Below are 23072 nucleotides of genomic sequence, written 5' to 3' on the forward strand. Positions count from 1 at the left end.
TATTGGATCCTTGCTATTCAATTTGTTTTGAAGTGTAGTTTAGCTATTGGAGCCTGACAGGCATTAAATATTTACATTCCTATAAATGAATTTTGGGGAATGGGAGTCAGAAATCTGGAATCTTCTACATGATCATCCTCCTCTTATAAGCTCCTTATATAAACTGAAAACAGTGGCAGCTGATTTCACACAAATAGCAGATTCCAACAGGAGGCACCTCGAATGAGTTCAAAAGCATGATAGAGGGATCAATTGAAATTGATTTTGATTTGGGGAGAAAATATCAGAGCAACCAGAAAGAAAAGGTTAAGAATCCTTCACTGCAGGCTGTAAAACATAGAATGCATCTTTCAAACTTTACCAGGTTTTCAGCTCCAAATGTAACTGAACTCTATAGGAAAGTGGCAAATCTGATATATGGAGAGTTAAAGAAGATTTTCTTTTAAAAATAGATTAACCATATGAGTGTCATCCATTTGGAGCTCCTTCTCACAATGACATTGGCACAATTCTGCCATTACAGCCATCAACATTCAGATTAAATCTGCTCAGGGTCTGCTACAAGCTGCAGCACATCAAAAATTGAGCTTGGTGCTATCACCTTGGGGAATTACAGAATGTGATTTCCACCCTTTTTCTCTCTCCTCCTCAATGTACAGAGAATAACAGTACTAGAAAGAGCTTTTCTGCAATATGTTCTTGACCAGAAATGTGTATGTTACTTGTAATAACAGTAATTATTGGAGGTTAGCCTTCTAGCATTTGTGTCATTAGAAGTCTGCAAATAATTCCATTAACATCTTCTTTCCTCTTAATTTATCAATTAAAAAAGGAACCAGATCAAAACTCAATTTAAAAAAAAAAATCTTTTAATGAGGGCTCATTTTCTAAATATGACTTTAAAAATTGCAAATGGCTTTAATTTAAATGATGCTTGATATGAAGCTAGTTTGCAGAACGTATGCTTTCCATCCATTAATATTTGATAGCCACTCACTGTAATTCTACAGCAAATTATTCTAAAAACTTCTTCATGTTCATAGCATTTAAATACTGATCACACAACAGTTAAATGTTCATCCCTACCAATGTTGCATTGTGTTGTTTTAGTCACTGTGAGACGACTGTTGACATAGATTGCTGCTTTTAGTTTACAGAGAGATGTTTCAGTACATACTGCAATTCAAAACAAGAAATACAACATGTGATGCTCAATTCAAACAAAGATGAAAACAAAAGCAATGAATCCAGACCAGAGTTCTGCTCCAAATGTGGGTGCTCTATCTCAACAAAAACAAACAATCAGAAGTGCTAGAACATTAATCCACAGAGAATACATCTCTCTTCCAGCTCTCATCCAGGAACATGCTGTCTCATGTTGCATTTGGGCAGCTATCTCTTGCTGCCTGATACAGAAGGGCACCATCTGGTGATGCACCAAATCCTTCCTGTAACATGAAGGCTGCCCTCTGAAGGCTTCTGTGCAAGTACTGATTAGGTTTGCAAATCATTTAGCATGAGATTAGATACAAGATACCCCTTTGAGGTGATAAAATCATAAATCCACTTCATAAATCAGCGCTAGGTGGGGAGACAAGATCAAAATCTAGGAATTGTCTACTAATGACACTGCCCATAACAAGCTATTTGATCACCTCCTTCCTACGCCATTCCTTAAGTGCCCTGTTTCAGATTTCCCAGCCTCTACCTGCTCTTAAAATTCCAATTCTAACTGCTCCATAAACTCTACCTCTGCCACAATTCCCACAAGAAAGCAAACTGTGATTTCATAAAGAATAACTCAACAGCATTTTCCATGGCTCTGAAACCCACAATAGCATATTTGATCACCCTAGTCTTCAGTGCATGATAGCCCTAACAAACAGGTCTTCAGCATTGCCAACTATCTATTAAGCTCACAATAATTTGCAAACATGGGGAAATATTACATCTATGCTTCCATCACATGAGGCACATAAGGTTTGCATTAAATTAAGATCTGAGATACAGAATAACAGGCAAAGCAACAGCAGGAACATAAATCAGGTACAAGAATGAGACAGGTACAGCAGCCCTTACTTCCCAATAAAAACAATGAGAAATGTTGACCAATTAGTCCACAGCAAATGTAGAAACAACTCTGAAGGGTCATAATTAAACCTGAAATCATCAGAAACAGTAAACATCTACTTGTCAGTGGATTTGAAGGCATTCTTCTTAGCCCCAAAGAAAGGAAATGTTTTCAGAAGTAGACTAACTGTGCAATAATTCAAGGTGAATGTTTAGAATTTAATTGAAAGCAGGGATATGTGACTTACTCAACTGCCAAAAATTAATGTCTTGAGATACAGTTAGCCATTGAAGTTACAGTGGTTTAGTTCAAATAATTTAGTTACTCCTTAAAAACAGCTTAAAGGAGCAGTTAAAAATTCAGTTTTCCAAATTACATCTACAAATTTCACAACTGTCCTTTATTTCTAAGCTATTTCATTCTTAAAACATCTAGAAAATTGTGAATTTGCTGAAGTTCCAGTACTGTGCTCCAGACAGGTCCATCATCAGAGGTGTTTCTTGAATTCTGCAACTCCAGCATATATCAACTTTCTTCCCAGTATACATTTCCTGCTGCACTTCAACTACTCTGAAAGCTGCACAGGGCAGAGGTCAGGCCCTCCTTCCTGCTTTGTAGCTCCTAGCAGAGCAACTCCAAATCCTGCATGACTGCAGGACACACTTCCCATGCAGGAGAGCATTTTCCAATCCAGGCTGCAATCCATTAGATAATACTATTTAATGAAAACATACTAGCTGCAAGTCCAAGACACAACTCCAAGCAGGCTGCCAGAATCACTTAGGAAACTTTGTAACTCACAGATATTTTCTTACAGGATTGGAGGACAATACAGTACTTCAGCTCCCACCCTGGCAGATTCCCATCCCACACTTTGCTGACCCAATTGCTCTTGGTGAGTGGACTGGGGTAGTTCCTTCTTTTCTGCTGTTAGTCCAGGCAGTCCCTGAATTGCCCATGGGATTAAATAAATTACTCTGTTTCCTCTGTTGTGCCAAGAAAATAAGCAGCAAACCGAGGTCACCAAGAAAATTAAAGAAAGCCTAGCACAATTATGGCAGGCTGACTGTGCTAGCTGGAGAAATAGTAGCTGTGTCTCTTAAGGAATAATCAGTGCAACTGCAAAAAGAGTGGCAATTCAGATAGGTTTAATCTGAGCACAGCACTGGAAGCCCACTTATAAGGGGAACACTTCCAGAGGTCTCTCCATACTCCAGACTCTTGCCTATGGGAATTCCAAGACCCATGGCACACCTACACTGGCAAAGTAAATACTACCCAGGTGAGGGAAAAGTTACTGGAGAGTCCACTTGCAGGGGATGATGGTAGTTTTCATGGGACAAGGTAGGAAAACATGAGAAGAAAGAAGGAAGGATGATTTTAAAGGAAGAAGGTTGAAGAAGCAATCAGGCAATAATTAAGCAAAGTTCTGGGATGACAATTGCTCTTCCTCTAGGCTAATTTGTATGATGGGAATATGGTGAGATGATTGCATTAGTGCAGTTAAGGTCAACTCTTTTAATAGCTTAAAAGGCTAATTTGATTTTTAAATAAAAAAAATGAGATGGGCACTATTTTTAAAGGGCAGACTGTTCAATGCAGCTCTTTGAAAATGCAACCTCTTCCCCTAGGTATCTTTCTTAATCAGTAAATATGAAAAATAAGGAGCATCTCATATCTTTATTTGGCTTTAATTAAAAACTCCTTGGAATCCAGTTTTTTTTCTCAGGTGACAAGTGATAGGACTTATGGTTCAAAGTTGCACTAGGAGGGATTAATATAGGATATTAGGAAGATTTTCTTCATGGAGAGGGTGATCATGATCACACAAGGAAGTGGACATGGCACTATGGAATATGACTTAGTGATAGGACTCAGTAGACCCCATTTATGGTTATGGATTTGATGATCTTGAAGATGTCTTCCAACCCAGATGATTCTATAACTCCTTCCCAGCAACATGTTATGCTCTGCTCACATTTTGCATCAAAACAACATGTAAGTTGTTTTTTTGTGAGTTTACTACTTTAAGGAACCATGTTGGTTATTGAAGTTAGCTAAAAACCTGTATTTCTACATTCTTGTAAATTATGTTTCTTTTAGCAACAATAAATGAAAATGAAATGAGAAAGGCTTGGAGAAGAACACAGAGATTTGCCCTGCTCATACAGAAAGGAGGTGAGAAACTTCAGCTGGTGATTAAATCTGCATTGAATAAGATGCAGTATATTGTAGTAGCAGTGATGGGGCACCTCAAATTCTGCATTTGACCCAAGCCCCTTTTGAACAGTTTAATTGCTCCAAAGTGAGATGACCCACTGAAGAAGTGCCTTGCCTGAGAGAATGATTAATCTTCACTACATTAAGTCCCACTGTTGTTGCCATAGTGAGTCAAACTGGGTTACCATGAAAACCAAAAATAAATGATACCATTATCCACTTAAGAGTCAGATTTTGATCTCACCTAAAATGGTACCAATTTGGTGTAACTCAGAGCGTTAGATTCAATCTTTCGTATCTCTAGAAAGTTTGCAATAAATTCCAGAGCAATTCCAATGATGTATACCCAATTTATCCCACCCTCTTTCAAATAGGTGCATAAGTATTGCTCAAGTTTAAACACTTACGCCTTAAACATGTCAGTGGAAGGAAGCCAAACAGTATCAAGTTACCTCACTTTATTGCTTGCTCTTGAGTTACTGAGGACTAGAGTTCTGGTGTGATACTAGGAAACCATATAGCACCTCAAAACCCATGCTTTTATAGTATCTTCATCATTTCTACTCAAGAATCCAACCTTATCTTTTTCCTTTTCTGTCGCTGTTATTATGAACAATTCTGTAACATACCACATAGCACTGCATATGCATGGAGCATATGACTCAAAGTATGTGTGTTCTCAGGATACTTAAAATCTACTCCCTTCTTGAGAGGTAAAAGGAAAAGGCCTCCAAGTGATAAAACATTCACTTGCTAGGGAGATCACTGCATTTCTGGGTGGAGGCAATAGCCACTCTGTGACTGCCAACTTCCATCCACTGCAATCATGTCTGTTTGCAGATAAGATCGTTCAACTAGGGCCATCATGGGCAGCCCAAGCCCTGGACTCCTACCAAGCCCTCAAGGAGAATTTTGTGACAGTAAGAGCACCAGCAAAGAAAGAGCAAACACTGAGAATCAGAAAAAAAATTAAAAAATAGAAAAATCTCCCCAACCCACAACTCACGGAGACTTAATATACTCTAATCCTCTTTAATGACTAAAATGCACTCCAAGTCTGATTTCAATTAAAACACAGTTTCTCTGTTGTATTCTAAATCATAGCTGAAAATAGATTTCTTTTCCCTCCTATCCCTGGCCCTGTCACAGCAGGGTAATGTCAAGCAAAGGTCTAGCTGAGAAAATACACCAAAATACAAAGGAACTTATCCTCTGGCTTTTCCTGCCATTATTAATAGTTCATAATAGAACCCAAAACAAAAGTCAGCCTTTCTCATTTGTGGTTTTTACACCCTAATTAAAAGAGAGAGCTTTTTTTTTCCTCCCCCCGCTTCTTTCTTCATTATAATGTAACATTGGTGACACAGTATTTTTAAAAATGTTATTTTTAAAAACGGTATAAAGTTCAATCATATCTTATCTTTAAACCAGAATAATCATCTTTGGCTCCCATAACATAACTTTTAACTTCAGAGATATCTGTATCTGATCCTAAGATGCAGGTCTTACTCCCACCATAATCCCCAGCAAAACTTCAGTTATCTTCGCTGAACATGGATAAAGACCCGGTGTTTGTAAGAGGTGTAAAGCAGGGTCTAATTACATGTCTAGCAGAATTGGAGCCTCCAGACACACACTGGAATACCGTGTTCCATGTCCCATTTATGAATACATTGAGTTCATATGACAGCCTGTTACAGACTCCATAAGCTAATGTGGATGAGTGCACTCTTAATGTGCAGATATAGCTCTGCTAATGTAGTTTTGTTGCAGTGGAGGGGAGCTTTACCTTATTCTCTTCACTCTTTTTGGCTAATCATGTTGAATTATGTGAGAGCTTCCATAAATAAGCAAAAAGCAACAAGGATTTCATATCAAAAGTAGACTGGAATTCAAGAGATTTGGTTCAGTGCCCAGCACTGCAGTTCAGCAAATGACTCAACTTCCCTGCCTCCATCCTCATTTGTAAGATGACATTAACCACACTTGCAGTCAAAACAAGCAAGGCTGACAGAGAAAGCGTTTGGAGTGAAAGCTGCCTTTATTTTAAGTTTCTGCAGCCTCTAGCAGTATGTGGCTCTAAATCTGGTTGGGATTCTAGGGACCTATTCCAATACTTGAACATACTAAAATATCACAAATAGTAAACAACATAATGGCTGCTGTACACAATAAGCAGACAGTCCATTTAAAACCAGAGCTTTAAAATAAGCTGAAAATCGCTCCAAATTCACTGTGGCATAATTGCCTAATTGCTAAGCATGCATCTAGAAAACCTGAAAGACCATAGCTTGACCTGTTTATATGTCTGTAGCTAATTCATCTTTACAGACTAAGCTGGCCAGCTAACTAGCTTATTCTGTATTTAATTCAGCTCAGACAGTCATACACGTTATCTCTGTCAGATTGACTTGAAACCTAATTGGTTCATCCCACTATTGAGCAAACCAAGCAATCTGAGGTTTGGGGGTTTTGTTTGTTTTTTAAAGAGAAGGTGTAATTGAGTTGACAGAGCTACAGTGATTCTTATGCACTTAGGACAATTACGAATTTTGATACTTCTCCAGTCTTTTCTCAAGGAAAGTCTCAAAATCTTGCAATAAACAACCTTCCCTGAAGTCACAGCATGGCTTAGGTTGGAAATGACCTTAAGGATCATTTAGTTCCAGTCCCCTGCCATGGACAGGGTTTTCAACCACCAGATCATGCTGCCCAGACACCCAGAGGTTTGTCACCTCCGCTTTACCTTTACTTTTCACCACAGCTCTGTGTGGTGAATATGTACTCCCTCATGCTTGGGTCTCTTTCAAAATCCAGAAAATGCATTCAGCTGCTGCTAAGTATGATTTTTTTAATCACTGTCTGCTTTTCCCCTTTAACTGTAGTTCTTCCAAATACCACCACATAATTAAAGAAGTCTTTTTAAAAAAAAGAAAGCCACACAGTCCCATTTACCCTTGGAGGGAAAAGCAACCTTACAGACCTATCAGTACTTCTCTGCTGCACAGAGCAACTAAATTAAGAAGGAGAATTAAATGCAGAGCCAATTACAACATTAAAAAAAATTTACTCTATTCCCTTGATTCCAGTCGGCCAAAACAAAGAAGTCCCCATGAAATCAGATTGTGTTTTTATGAGCTTCCTGGACTTTATGTGGAAGGTTCACCTCTGCACAATTTCTCATTTTAAAAACAAAAATCTAACCCCTGTGGTTAAAAAAATATATATACCAGTTTTCCAAAAGCAAGACATCCATGTTCCACCCATGCCCTTTATGGTGGTGGCAGCCTTGCACAGCACAGCTGATACTACTGAATGCACCTGAGTAAATTATACAACTACTGAATGTGGGATCGCAAATGCAAAAGGTACACAAAGGTGCCAGAAAGTTCTCAGTATGCAACAGCACACAGATAAAGTCTTCTTCAGGCTCCCTACTGCTTCCAGAACCCAAAAATACCACATGTTAACGAGCCCATCAGGAAACAGCACTATAGGAGCTGGTCAGATAAGGCAGCACCTGCAGCACGATTCCTTGCTCCCCAACCACTTTTGCACTGGGAAATTCTACAAGAAAAGTAATTATCCATGGCTACCCTTTTCTTAGCAGCTCCTAATGTAAAAGCATGCAGAAGGAGTTCATTGTGAAAGGGTTCAAAAGTTGATAGGGTAAGTGAAGACATCCTAAATATGTTTTGTGGTGCAATGGCCTGAGCACCAACAAGACTACTCAGCTTTTCTAACAGTCTAGTTACTTGCTGTGTCATGTCCTAGCTTGCAGTGGTCTTTTCTTCTTTTATTCCTTCCTCACCCTAAGGAGACTTCACATTAGTGTAGAACTATACAACAGTCATAAATATTCTCACCTGCTCCCATGGTCAAGCATTGCTGCTCACTTTAGGAGGTAAGCAGGGTCCCCACGCAGCTGCTTCAGCTTCAGTCCTTTTATTTCACAGGCTTACATTGCAAAAATAACTGTTACTGCTTTCTAGAGATGACCATTATATATTTGTACAGTTCACCCAAGGCTTTTTACATCTATAACCATACTCCGATGGTTTAAAACTGATGAGTATTTGGAGAAGTGAGAATGCAGTGTGTTCTAAGGGTTGGAACAAGATGGCCTTGGAGGTCCCTTCCAATCCAAGCCATTCTGTGATATGATTCTATAATATGATTTGTGTAATCTAAGCAGAGGAGACAGTTGATCCTAGCCCTAATAATCAAGGAGGTGCAGTATCTATCCCATGTCTCTTGGGAACTGCACATTCAATTCAGGGCTCTGGCAGATCTGGCTGAGTGTAGGTTGGTCATTCCGAGAAGAGTACTTGCTCTCTTCTTCTGGTCACCAATTGAGGTCACACAGCCTTCACTAAATGTGGTCACCTACACTGCAGGCACTCCAAAAGGGAGTGGAAATACATGTGCTTCTCTTACCCTGAGGAAGGTCTATGTTCAACTTAACATAGCTTTCCTTTGGTAAAGTTCCCATTCATCAAATGCATCCCACTTATCTTTCATTTTCTTGATTAAATGTTTTACTTGATAAAATTTGGCAACTGCTTCTCTAAAAACATTCCAAGTAAGAGAACAATAGACAGACAAATGAAGAACTAATGTTTCTTCCTCGATGCCTGGCTTCTTGCTAATGTTCCCAGAACTTTTTTTTAAGGAAATCTAAAAAGAAAAAATATCATCAGGTTAAAAAAAAAAAAAACGTTGTATTCTTTAAATGCTGAACTTCTTTTAGAGCTAGTTTTCAAAGCTGTGTGTGGGTGGAGAGGCTATAAATAACGACATATGTGCATGTTCCTTCTGTGCAAGACACAGAAAATGTGCTCTGCATCAGCATAGAAAGCTGCTGCTGTGCTCTGCGTGAGGCTCCTCAAGGCTGGTGCAATGATGTGGGTGTTGCTCTTTGTGAGCCTTTTCTCCAGTGCTTGGAAAACATACCTGGCACTTTGCTGTGGCACAATGAATTTGCAATACAGCTAATCAGATGCCAGTCTCCTATCAAGGGTATTGTACAGAAATATTTTCTTAGCCCAGAGAGAAGGTTTCAGTTGTTGCTGTCACTAGCACTCATTGGAACACCAACTCTTCTCCTAAATCTTCTCTCAATGGCTAATGCACTTTCCCCAGGCATCAATGCTTTACTCCACATTTATCCTCTCAGACCAATTTCACAATACATGACAACCAGGTCAGGCATATCTGGGCCAAGCTACAGCCTTAAGTCTAGCCTGTTTGCTTAGATGCAGTCAGAGCTTTGTGAAAGAATAACCCCAGATAGGCTGAGCCAGGCACTCCCCAGAGGAGAGGGCTCTAGAGGAAGCTCAGTCACAAGAGGGCATAGGAGATCTCACCAAGCGATTTTTCAAGACAGAAATTCCTATTAGAGAAGCTCTGCTGCCAGTCTCTACAGTTCATTAGTGCCAACAGACAAAACACCATTCTGATATCAGAAACCTTTTACATTTTGAGTTCATAGTGCTTAGATGATGCTGTGACCAGGTACACCAAGGACTTCCTCAAATCTTCAGTTATTTCACATCTTGTGGTACCTCTGCATCTGACTTCACTGGTATCAAACCCACAGAAAATCAGCAATTGCATTGATAGTAAGTTGAGACATTTGCAGAACCCAGCTGATTTGGAATTTTGATAGGAAGCTCTGATTTATACCTACCTGGTGTTGGCAGAAGTCATTAATAACAGCTATCATTACAGCTGATTGCTCAGTTTGCCTCATTGTGGGGGAAATCATCCAATTCTGAAGAGAAATGTTTGCAATTGAAAGAGTAGTGCTTCATGTCTTTGAAGTATCCTTACATATCCTTACATATACTTGCTTCATTGATTGTTTTTCTTGGTGAGACTGTCTGAAATGCAAGAGGTCCCCAAGAAGTACAGCAAGTACATAGGAGGGACCAAAGGAGCGTTGTGAATTCTTCAGAAAAGTACACTGACCTTAATGTTGTAAACAGAGCACGGTTGGTTTTAACTCTGCCAGTGACAGCTATGCCTACAGGCTTTGAGAGAGGAAACAAAACAGAACTGATAGAGAATAGATAAAGACTCAAAAATCAGGACTGCTATCCACACTTCCATCCCTGCTCTTTTTATGGCCCCTTTCATTGCCTCTGTTCCCTTGTTTGTGAAACAGAAAGAAATCCACTGATGTAAAATACTTCGTCAGACTGAGATAATGACACAATTACTGCTGCCACTAACAATTCAGTGGGAGCCTCTAAAAGCTCAAGAGAACAAAACAAACCCTGAATGCATTTTCTACACGTTTTTCAGCTCCAGCTGTAACCAGAGCATAAATGTTAGTGTAGGCATAAGCATAACAGTATAATGGTAAGCAGGTAGGCATCTACCTTGAGTAACAGCTCATCTACTCAACAGAATAGAAGCAAAATACATGGCTGGCTTCTAATTTCAGTGCTCTGGGTCATCGTTTGGAACTGCTATCACTCTTCTACAGAGAAATTACTCTACTAATTTAGACATGAACTAAGAGAGCACTATCTACATCCTGATAGCATCAACCCAACTAAACTGTTCCTAGTTTAAATAAGATGTCTAAAGGCAATTAACAATTAGAAAGGACTGATAAAGCAAGGATGAGCTTTACATCAGAGTAGACTTCAATACAAGCACTATGCTCCAGGCTCAATGGTGACACTCCTCTGTACTGAGTGCTTCACTATGGGGAAAAATGCTGATTGACCACTGAATGAAGCACTGCTTTAGGTTACTGTTGGGAACAAATGATTTAATCACCTTCATTTAAGAAGTCTTATAATCACAGCACACAGCAAGACAATTTTAGTAAGGGAACACCCTTTAGTAAGGGTGGTACAGCACTGCAGAACCCGCAAATACCCCTGACAGGGTCAGAGCTCCTTGAGCCCCCTGAGCATCATGACAGCCCCCAGCCTGATTGGAGACTACAGGCCAAATATGAACGTGCAAACCCATGGGGGAGAAGGAAATATTGGAGAACAAGGAGGAAAGAGAGTGCCCTGTAGGCCAAGAGTGGCTGTTCTTCATCCTGGCAGTTCCCAGCTATCAGGGGCACAAAAGGCAGAGGAGAACTGAAACAAAAAGCCCAGGCTGTTTGCACGGCTGTGTAACCTACCCATAACGATATGGCTGATTTCTTCTACAGGTCAAAGCAGAAATGGATCTCCCAAGGGTTTTGAAGGGTGAAGGGCCAGTGAACTTACAGATGGATCAAAGGAGGCCATGGATAAGACAGTGAGGAGCTGTTTGTGGGGAAGCAAACAAATGAATGCTGGGTCCTCAGTCTCCTTACAGACTGGTTGAGATGATGTAAAAATAAACTGGGGTATATGTGCTATCAGGACCGCACTTAGTCCTTTCAAGAAGCAACCTTGAGCTGCTCAAGAGAGAAGAGAAGCCATATAAAGGACTCCAGGAATGAGACTCGTAGGCAGTGTGAAGGACAGTGACATTCCTTGACAGCACCTTTTCATAATGAAAAATTCACTTTCCCCACAACTGAGGTTTTCTGTGAAAAATCTTATTTTTCGTTACATCTTTTTCTCCTAACTTTATGGCTCCCAGCATATGGCATCTGATAACCTGACCTTCCTACTCTTATGCATTCCTGGCAACTCACATGCTGTGAAAAACCTGAGGCAGCAAGCAAGCATGAGCAATACCCCAAATACAGTTTTGATTTTTTTTAGAGTTACTTTTTGCTGTAGGGAAAAGAAAAAAAGTTTGTTTTGTGATTTTTTTTCTTCTAAGTTTTCATCCTGATTTGGGAAGGAAACTATCTCAAGGTCAAAATGTTTGTGTGTGACTAAAGCCAAAAATAAAAGTAATTTTCTCCATCCCTCAACACATGTCCCGTCCAAAAACTCCAAAGGCAGGAAAGAAGAAATAAGTAAAGAACTATCAGACCAAAGGGAGGAGAAATATAAAAGACCTGCGGACAGGCCTGAAATATGTTTGTTTTACATGATTCCACATTTGAAGGACATTCTTCTTAAAAGGGAATCATAGCGTAACATAAAAGAACGCTTCCAGTTGTAATAGTATGCAGGAGTTTGGGTCAACAGCTCTGTCTAAAAGTGCCTGGGGGTCACCCAGCCTAGGCAATGGCTTCCAGAACTGCAATCCAAAGATCACAACTTTAAAAAACAAACAAGAGGTTTTGTTTTAAGAGTTCTCTGTGAGGAATATGAAACAAAAGAAGTTGCTTAAAAGCCTCCTGTGAGATAAAACATTGTGTTCTGTCTTAAATAGTACACAACCTGTCTTGCAAGGACAGAAATACCAGAACCTTCCAGTTCTGGTAGTTAGTTAGGCAGGGAAGCTGCTTAAACAAGGCACAGCAATGTTGTCGGGGATGGTTTATCCTGGACAAGAGGAGGATTGGGAGAGACTTTATCATTCTTTACAGAGCCCCGAAGGAGACTGTGGTGAGGTGGAGGTCTCCCAGGTAAAAGCAATAGGATGAAATGGCCTTAAGTTGTGCCAGGGAGGTTCAGGATAGATATTAAGAAAAATCTCTTCTCAGAAAGAGTGATGATACACTGGCACAGACTGCCTAGGGAGTCGCCATCCCTGGATGTGTTCAAGAAAAGGGTAGATGTGGCACTGAGGGAGACAGTATAGAGTAGTCATAGGCATGGGCTGATGGCTGGACTAGATGAACTTATGTAGACTTTCTAACCTACGATCACTGATTCTACAGAACAGAGAGGCTGACAGGGCAAAGAGCTCTGAGCACAGCTGTATGGGGCAGAGCAAGGGGAAGCAGTTTGCACCATGGGTAAGGTAGAGCTGCTGGAAGGAGCAGGATGGAAGTAGCAGGAATGACTAAGCTGGAGAGGAGCAGCTAGCAGGAACAGGTCCGGGTGCCAGATCTGCTCAGCCAGTAATTCTTCATAATCTCAAATCATACGCACAGTTCATTGCCAGAGGCAGAAAGTAACTAGCTGGTTGAACAGCTGCTCCATGTGGGAAAACACAGTTAAGGTTATGCTTTAGGAACCACCTATCAGTACTTTCTTTCTTGTTTGGCTGTTTGTTTTTTGTTTTTTGTTTTTTGTTTTGTTTTTTTTTTAAACTCACAAATGAAAATACCTTTTGCTGGCCATCAGTCAAAAGCAATATGAAAGAGGATTGATCACTTTGAGTGACAGGCTGGATCATGAAAGATATGGGAGACCACATGAGGGGGTAACTGGGAGGGAAGATCACAGGAAACAAAAGGAGTAGAAAAGAATGCCTATTTTAGACTCCTAAACCAATGCCCAAAATAGCATATTTATTTCTTAGCATAACAGACCTTTGTTTCATTTTTATTTCATTTTTACATAGTCCAAATAAATCCTGTAAGAGAATCTCATAAGGGGTAAATCTGGAGTAGCAGTGACTTTGAAGATTTAGAAAAGGGATTTGTGAATCAGACATTCTGACATGAGGAGCTCTAGCCATGAAGCTTTCAGTGACCTTTGGCAAGTCGCTTAACGTCAACCTTTGAGAAGACCCATAATCCTGAGATGAAAGAAACCACAATAAGCAAGAAGTACTACTGTTATTGTTACTTCTTAAAGATGCAGGGGGAAAAGCCTCTTGCATTCCAGCTTACATTTATTCAGAGACCTTATTTTTCTCCCTGTCCTGAGTGACAATATCCAGAGACCTTATTTTTCTCTGTGTCCCTAGTGACTATTTCTCATTCTAGGAAAAAAACAAGCATATTTCTGGAGAAAATTCTCTTTCCCTTTTTTTCACCAGTGCAGCCTTACTATTTTTGTAGGCCTAATCAGTAACAGACAAGTCTGATTTTTTCTCCTCTTTTGCTATGAGAATGAAAGCCAACAATGCCTTTCAAAAACAATAAACTAAACATTGTATTTTCAGGGATGCTGACATGCAAACAATCCTTGGGTAGAAATAAACAAAGAGGATACACTATATAAAGAGGACAATTCTGCTTAAGAGTAAAACCATCAAATTTTAGCACTGGGACTGACTTCTCAAGTTTGCTGCAAAGTGACTCCAGGATCAGAAAGGCACTGAGATGCCTAGAATGTTGGCAGGAGGTGCTCAGAACCATACAGAATTGGGTTCTTGCATCCTAATCCATGTCACCCAACATCAGGCAGTACATTGAAGGACAGTCTGAGCAGCCTACTTTCTCATTATTTTCCCTGACAGTGACAGTAAGAGAGGGAATTATCCAACATACAATTCAGATCCTAGACAGACTGAGTCATTCTCTGAAGATGCCAGTGTCTCTCCACTACTATAAAAGGAGACTGTGCATTAGGGTCCTGACTTGTACAATTCAGTTTCAATCTTGAAGACAGGCAAGATAAATTCAGACAACAGATAGTTGCCTCTATCTCCAAAGAATCAACTGTATCATTCTATCACCTTTTCCTCTTCTGCATAGAACAAATGACATCCTCTTCATTTCCTGTGAGACAGATTCAAAGCCTGCAGGAATCAGCAGGATTTCCAAGAGTTTTTAGAAGTCCTTCCCAGAGCTTCCTAAACTCTTAGTAAGAATCCAAACATTTCCAGTTGAGAAAGCAGCAAAACAGACCCATCTATAACAGTCAGGTCTTGAAGGAGAGATGGTACCCCAAACAAGAAAAACACCTTTTGGAGCACAAAGGTGGTTTTTCCCCCCCCCCCCCCCCCCCCCAGTTCCTCTTCTCACTTCAGCAGGTTCAGAGATCAAGCTGGCTGGTTCAGATTTCTTCAGATCCCATTTCCCAAGACAGCTGTGGAGCTCATCAAAGCGTTCCTTTGCTGCTCTTACATCAATGCTAAGTAAACTTCAGTTAGTAACTGAAGCTGGCCCCTGAAGTTTGATATCCCTAGCACTGCTGCTCTGCATGGAAATTAAAAAGTGATCATTATTGTTTTTTAATCAGTGACTCTTTAAAAGCACAAAGAACAATTGTCTGCTCAGCTTAATAACTATACAGAGGAGGAAAGATAAAAGGTTGATTCCAGATAATTTCAAGTTACACTTTAAATCAAATTATGCAGAGGATACAGTACTGTTAATCAACAAGCCTTAAGGAATTTCCTGAATAAATATCATTAAATGAAAATATAATAATTTAAACCTATAGTTCTTTGTGAAGACTTTTGGCACAAGAAGTACAAGATAATAATGATCTATATTTAAAAAGGATTGTCAGAAGTTCAGAACAGAGCTCTCTCTCTCTCTCTCATGTGACTTTGAAGCATTTAAAGTGATTAACTTCTTAGGCTGGTAGCCTGAGACATCTTCAAGGTGTTCTTACACCAGACCTTGATCAGTGGTTAAAGGGGTAAGTCTGACTATCAGGGCAGAAACACAAACCCTTGTGTTAATTAAATGGCTGTGTCATTATTAATTAATTTTGTACTATCTGCAGGATACTAATCAGCAAATAAACATAACACCATTTTATTTTTAAATCACTATCAGTGTTGGGTGCCTGTCAATCCTCTTCAGAAGATGAGTGGGTCCACAAATCCCATCACTGCTTAGACCTGAGCTCCCAGTGACTGAAAAGGTGACAATTCCTTCAGCAGGATTAAAAGAACAAAATGAAAATTGCTCTAAAGAAGCATCTGCCAAGATGCCTTGTTGCATGGTCTGTGGCAAAAAGGGGATGGAAACAAACAAACATCCTTTCACTTCAGTCTTACTGTCCTTTACTGCATCAATAATAAACCAGGCTAGCACTTAGTGAGAGGCTGTTAGGGACATAACGTGGGTTTGTAAACATGTGCAGGTCTTACTAAGTTAGCCCTTTAGAGACACCTAGGCTGAAGCTTTACTATCACCTATCAGAACTCTGTGGTGAAATCTTTATATAATTATCCAGCTGTGGATGCTCTGGCCTTAACTGTTGCTGGAATGACAGGGTTATTCAGCATAAAAGCAGAGGTATTTGTTCCCTCAGTTGTGGATAAACGATTGTTTTCTCTCCTGTCACTTCTGCATTGAGATAACGTTGCCAAGTAGTTTTACCACTATTGGCTCCTGAGCTCCTTTCTCATTAACATTTTGAGAGACACAACCAGAGTTAAAACCTCTATTCATTATCAAGTACCTCTTCAACCATAATGGTGGTAGGGGTGAGAGCCCACGCACCTTCCGCACTCTGAGAAAGTACACCAGCAATACTTTGACAACTTAAACACAGGAGTGACAAACATTAAGTACATTTCATTATCTGATAAGTTTACCAAAGGTGCTGTGAAAATTATCTGGAATGCTTTGAATTTTAATGTTTTAATTAGTTGTCTGTCAGTGGTAGCTATTATTTGTGGGCTAAATCCACTCAGATGGCGCACAGATCATGTGCATTTCTGCAGAATCCTGTGGCTGAAATCACGTGGTCAAAAATATAATCTGGACTTGATTATAATATTCTTTCTTCTTTGTTATTTTTTGCAAATAAATCTCTTGTTTTACAAGACCCAGTGAAGGCACTTATTGTAAATAAAACATGAAAGAAGATAGTCTGATTTCTTCTGCCTTTGAAAGAAACTATGACTAGATGGAAAACTACAGAATTTTGGAGAACTCTCCATTCCCTTTTGAAGTAATCAAAACAACCAAGTGTATTCGTGCATGTGTGGGAGATGCACAGAGCTAATCCTCTACAATCCTGTGTGAAAGCTAAATGAATCACGAACTGCCTCAAATATCCTAACACTCTTCTGCAAATGGACTACACAGATCACACGGATAACATGAATTGTTCGCCATTCTGATAGCGTATGGAGGCTGACAGATGTTGGCAGGACATTTTTCTCCATACAAGTGATGTCAGGATGAGAACATGATCTGGTTTCTCGGCCAGTAAAAGCCAGACACAAGTTAAAGCGCTTGGTTACGAAGAGAGAGAGCCTTTCCTCTGCAGTACTTTGCAGTCTCCTACAGCAATGGCAGCTGGTAAATGTAATGATATCAGTGTGGCCACATGGCCTTTTTATCCATCACCAGAGGCAGATAACCACACAAGGAAACAAAAACTATGTTCATTAATGTCTCTGGGCACAAAGCCAACAGGACACAGATCCACAAATTTAGAGAAACCAAGTGAACTTGACACTGGTATAGATAGCATGACCTTTTTTAATAACAAAAAGGATTTGAGCCTTCAATCAGCCTACAGCTGTCATGGCAAAAGTCCTAGCTTTCTCAGTAAGTAGTTACCCATTTGCCAGTATGGGCTCACTAGTGACTAGTATCTTGTGGTTTGCGACTGGTGTTCGGTGGGCAAAAGCAGGCTGTTCCATTTTTCCAGCCCAGGCAACTCAAGGTATTGTAAAAAGCCAAAAGACAGAACTTCTACATCCACCCATTTTCCAGTTTTTCCTTTACAGGCAGCAATCACAACCAAAGCAAAACAAGAAGGAGGCAGTATCAGCAGCGGCCTTGGGAGAACTGTGTGAATCTGTAGAGAAAAAGGCTGGTTGTGTCATGTTGAGCGTCAGTGTGCATTCACGGATGGATGGATGCAAAGACTGAGAATTAACATGAGAAGGAATGAAGCCTGCAGAATGAGAGCTGCAGTTTGACTATACTTTCACCAAAGTGCTTTAAAATTGCAAGTTCAAGGCATGCACAGACCATTTTAATAGTGCATCTGATGGGTATCCATTTTCCTTCTAGTTTTATAGGTATGCTTCAGGCTTTAGAGCATCATTTGGGCCACAGAATGGCCAGGGTTGGAAGGAACCTCAAGGATCATTAATCTCCAACACCCTGCCACATGTAGGGCCACCAACCTCCACATTTAATGCTAGACCAGGCTGCCCAGCGTCTTATCCAATCTGGCCTTGAATATGTCTAGGAACGGGGCATTCACAACCTCTCTGGGCAGCCTGTTCCAGTACCTCACCACTCTCTCTGGAAAGAACTTCCCCTGACATCCAACCTAAATCATCCCTCCCTCAATTTCAAACCATTTCCCCTTGTCCTGCTGTTATCTACCCTTTCAAAGAGTTGATTCTCCTCCTGTTTGTAGGCTCCCTTTAGGTATTGAAATGCTGCAATGAGGTCACCCTGCTGCCTTCTTTTCTCCAGGCTGAACAAGCCCAGCTCCCTCAGCCTGTCCTCATAGGGGAGATGCTCCAGAGTCCCCTGATCATCTTCCTGGCCCTCCTCTGGACCCTCTCCAACAGCTCCCTGTATTACTTGCACTTTGCTGTGTTGGGCCTCATTAGGTTCACCCGGGCCCACCTTTCAAGCCTGCTGAGGTCCCTCTGAATGGCAGCCCTTCCTTCCACCATGTCAACCACACCACTCAGCTTGGTGTTATCAGCAAACTTGCTGAGGGTGCACTCGATTCCATCATCGATGTCATTGATAGAGATGTTAAAGAGCACCAGTCCCAAGACAGACCCCTGGGGGATGCTGCTCATTACTGGCCTTTATCTGGACATAGAACCATTGATGACCACCCTCTGTCTGTGGCCTTTCAACCAATTTCTTATCCATCAAATCCACAACCCTCCAATTTGGAGATAAGGGTGTGGTGGGGGACCATGTCAAAGGCCTTGCTCAAGTCCAGGTAAATTACATAGGTAAAGATCCTTCCGCAGGGTCAGTTTATGAAGTGACAGAATTCAGACAAAATTCTTGCCCATATTAAACCAAGGGGATAAGAGAAGGCAGTGGGGTGCAGAACAATGTTATAAATTTACTTCAGCTATTTCTATGGCTGCTCAGTAATATCTGCTGTTCATGAGAGCAAGGGGAACATATTAAAAATGGAGAGATGAAGATGGGGAAAATCAGGATGTAACAGGGGGAGGGAGGCAAAATTGGAGATGGTGTGAGAATAATTCAAATTTTCAACAGGAATTGAAATGGTATAAGTATGCTGGTAAGTATTCTGCAATTAGAAGAACAGAGAGTGACAAAAAGGAAAAGCTGCCGTAAATGGGCCAAAAATATGTAACAATTTCAGAATAACAGTATGGATGTCAACGGGACTTCTTCCCTCCCTTGCAGGGCACAATCTCAGCACCTCCTCCCACTGCCGTGCTTGAGAGATCAAAGAGAGCAGCTCATCCCTATCTGAAATGATAGAGAACTTCTAAAAAGCAAGTAAAGCAATGAAGTGTTTTACACACTTGGCAGTCTCACATTTTTTATAATGATCCCAAATACTTCTGGTGTTAAAAGAGTTGCTAGTTAGTTAATACCTGCGTAGAGCCTCTTAACCGCTCACAAATTATCTCCTCTTTCTGTTGTGTGAATGGTGCTGTTTCCCACGAATGCTGAAATAAAGTTTCACTCCATTTCTTTACTTTTCATCTTTAAAATGCTACATATTTACAACTCTTTTTTCTTAGCATACCATTATTTGTGTTCACTCACTTGAGTAAATTGATGTCATAGTATTAAAATATAGATTTAATAGCAAATAATCTTCAAAAATGTCTGATGGTGTTAGGTAGTGCTTAATGACATTTTATAGCATAACATTTCTCATATTTGTATCATAACTTGGCAATCCTCTGTGTTTGTTTAAACTTTTTTTTCTACAGCACAACTTCTGTTTTGATTATGAAATGGCTGTAAGGTTGCCTGACTTTCTATCTCAGAATACAAATAACTTTTCTCTTTTAATTCATAGCTTTCAGTACTTTGTCCACTTCAAACTTAAATCAAAGTAGACTGTTTCCTTGTCAGTAGGAAACTATCCCAGATCACTGCCATGACCTGCCAGTAATGCATACAGTGCATACTCTGGTCTTGTGAATGGCCTTGAAGACACTGAGAATGAAGCGGTGGAGCCACCATCCTTGTATGTGTTCAGGAACCATGGAGATGTGGCACTGAAGGACACAGGTTGGGGTTGGACAAGATGATCTTAGTGCTCCTTTCCAACCTTATTAATGCTATGATCCTAAGTGAACGAATCCCATTTAACACAGCTTAACCCTTAAATTAAGCCCAAAAGAACCACACTCGACCTTTCATCCTGCTAGCCAGTTTAACAAGATCTCCCTATGAAAATTGGGTAAAGTTGCAGTGTGATAGCATGCTTAATTTTGAGCTGGGTGGAGAAGGAAGAGGATCATCTTTCTTAAAGAAACTGCATTGTATCAATACTGGTCTAGAAGACAGCAAACTCTAACAAATTCAGGACTCTCCTGTCAGGATTTGTTCACCCACATCCTTCTTTTTGTAGATTTGAATCCAGAAGATAGACATCTTTAGGTTACTAAACTTAGGTTACTAAATTTTGACAAGGCAGAAAATGATTATGGATAAGTCTTACTTATGGCTAGTGACCACTTGCTAATTGACAGCTACACCTGCAAGCTGATGGGTATTTTAAAATGTAAGCATAGTAGAAATTGCACATAGGAAGTGATTACTGAAAAACAAACAAAGGCCAACATACTCAGAGATATACTCCTCTTCCTCATGGAATCTCCATATTTCTGTTCAGCTAATAATTTCATTTATGAATTACAAAGCATTTATCTTGAATAGTACAGCTGTTTGGTGAATAGAATGATTCATCTCTACTTTCTAAGCAGGATAAAGAGATGTAAGTGTGTGTTGGGACAGAAACATGTCTGTCATCAAGTTGTTGCTTCCCAGATAACTACACATTAAAAGAAAAATTTGAAAAGACTGCTGCCAACAGAACTGACACAGATAGTGATGCTGTCTTAAGCAACTGTACTTCACTGACACTTACTACTTGCTTCTCTCCTTTTGAAAAAAAGTTGCATTGCACACAGAAGACATTAATCCTCTTGAAACCAGTGACAAAGACTCACTGCCCTGCATAAGTGGAAATTTAAAGTCCCAAGAGGGTTTCTTGAGTGAACTGCATAAGCATTTCTACACATTTCAAAAGATGTAAGAGAAGAAGTTTGGATGGAATGATTGAACAGAGGTATAAATCACCCTAGGAGATGAAGAATACCTAAGCTAATAAGGATTCCTATCAACGTTATACATTATAATTGGAAAAAATGTAAAGATATCAAAATTCACAATACCTTGTTCTTAGATATTTTAACTCCAGAACTGTATTAAAAAATACTTGAAAGATCATATAGTTTGTAGAGACTATTCTAGTTGAATTCCAGTTACGTGCTCTACTTAATATATAGCTTATGAATTTCATTACCATGAAGCAAGTTGCCTGTCTCTCCTCCTTTCTGGTTCTTGTCTATTCTGCATGCGACTGCACTGTTGCTCTGTCTCTCCCTTGTGTTTCACTGGGAGAAAGGCAAAGACATAAGGAACCCCAGGGACATTAGAATGCTCCATAAACACAATTAGAGTGTTCAGCCTCTTCATTTAAAGCAAGTACCATATTGCTACCAACATCTGTTTCAGGCTGTACAGGGGCCAATAAACAAACCACACCCTTCTGAACCAGCAGAGTCCTGTAGCATCTGTTGACTGTGTTTGCATATTTAGCAGCTCAACGGCATCTCCTACATACTGTCAGTTACACTGCTGTGTGTATTCAGATGGCTTCCTTTGGGAGACAAATGTTATTTACCTGCAGCCTGAGTTCTTAGAGGTGAGCCTGTATGGTATGAGCTGTTACTGTGCTGTGGGCTCTGTACATTCAGGGGGTGCAGTTCATTTGGGCTTACTAGTTAATAGTACAGATACCTGCCCTGCATAAATGGTAATAATGCAAAGATCATCCAAAAACCACCACTGTAAGATCTGTATCAGTACTCCTTCCACACAGGAAGATGAAACACACTGCAGTTCAATTGCTTTTTACACTTGAAATCCTTGTTTTTCTATTAAACGCTGTTTCCTAAGGAACAGTAAAGCACCTGCAGCCAACTGCTCACTTGTGAAAAATTAACCACTGAAAATAGTGTCACATTCCTGTAGGGAACAGACTGATCAATAATCAGTGGACTGACTGATGGCTTCTAATGTGAAACTGAGAGGTGCATCAGTATTTTAGCATAGATAGAGCCATGTGTGTAATCCAGCTATTAGCTATACCCTCCAGATAAGTCACCAAACTACCTTTACAGCTGCAGAGAGAGGATCATTCTTTATCTCCTTTAGTAACAGCTTTACCTGTTGGACATCCTGCTGGAAAACGCAGAGCTGCAGCCTTTGGTGCAGCCGGACCTTTCGGTGCTGCCAGATGCTCTCCAGGCGCCGCTGGTGATGCAGGATCTCATGTACCACATCCAGTACCTGGTGCACAGCTTTGGAATAGTTTGCAGTAGCAGTGAGGGATTCTGAATTCCCAGGGCTCAAGGGACGCTGTAGGACATCCAGCAAGGCTTTTCCATCCTGGCTCACCTGAGTGAAGAAACAAGTCTCCTTCACTGAGCTGATACTTCAATATTCAAGAGCTGAGAACGAACAACCTCGCTGATTCTTTTTCCCCATGTCTCTTCCTCATTTTACTCAAAAAAGAAGAAAGCCCTCATTACATCTCTATTGACTTGTACTTGCACATGCAGCACTGCCTTCGTTCCCTCATGGGCCTGCTGTGTCACTCAGCAACAGCACAGGTACCACTCTGCTGGGACTGCACAGACACAGCAATCCCAAATGATGCTACGTTCTGACACATGGGCACTGAGAATTCCTGACATGCACCAGTTGATGACAGGTGGCATTTGCAATAGGGGCCTATTTACATGAGGAGGTGGCATTTTAAGAAAACCACAGATGGCAGAGTCATTCATATTCCGTATGATAAGAGAGAGTCCTTTCATCGTAGGATTACTAAGTAGGAATATACCTTCTGAGGTG

The 23072-nt window shown here is 40.4% G+C and overlaps 1 protein-coding gene across 4 annotated transcripts in view; it reads right to left on the reverse strand.

The window, feature by feature from the left end:
- The window catches only part of KALRN (kalirin RhoGEF kinase), a 449507-nt gene that overhangs the window by 197495 nt on the left and 228940 nt on the right, over nt 1-23072 (reverse strand). For all 4 annotated transcript variants that reach the window (XM_048953841.1, XM_048953835.1, XM_048953838.1 and 1 more), the window contains exon 9: nt 22383-22613. In XM_048953841.1, coding sequence (XP_048809798.1) covers nt 22383-22613 — 231 coding nt within the window. The remainder of the gene's footprint in view (nt 1-22382; nt 22614-23072) is intronic.

Source organism: Lagopus muta, chromosome 8 (assembly GCF_023343835.1).
Source record: "Lagopus muta isolate bLagMut1 chromosome 8, bLagMut1 primary, whole genome shotgun sequence".
NCBI classification, from domain to species: domain Eukaryota; kingdom Metazoa; phylum Chordata; class Aves; order Galliformes; family Phasianidae; genus Lagopus; species Lagopus muta.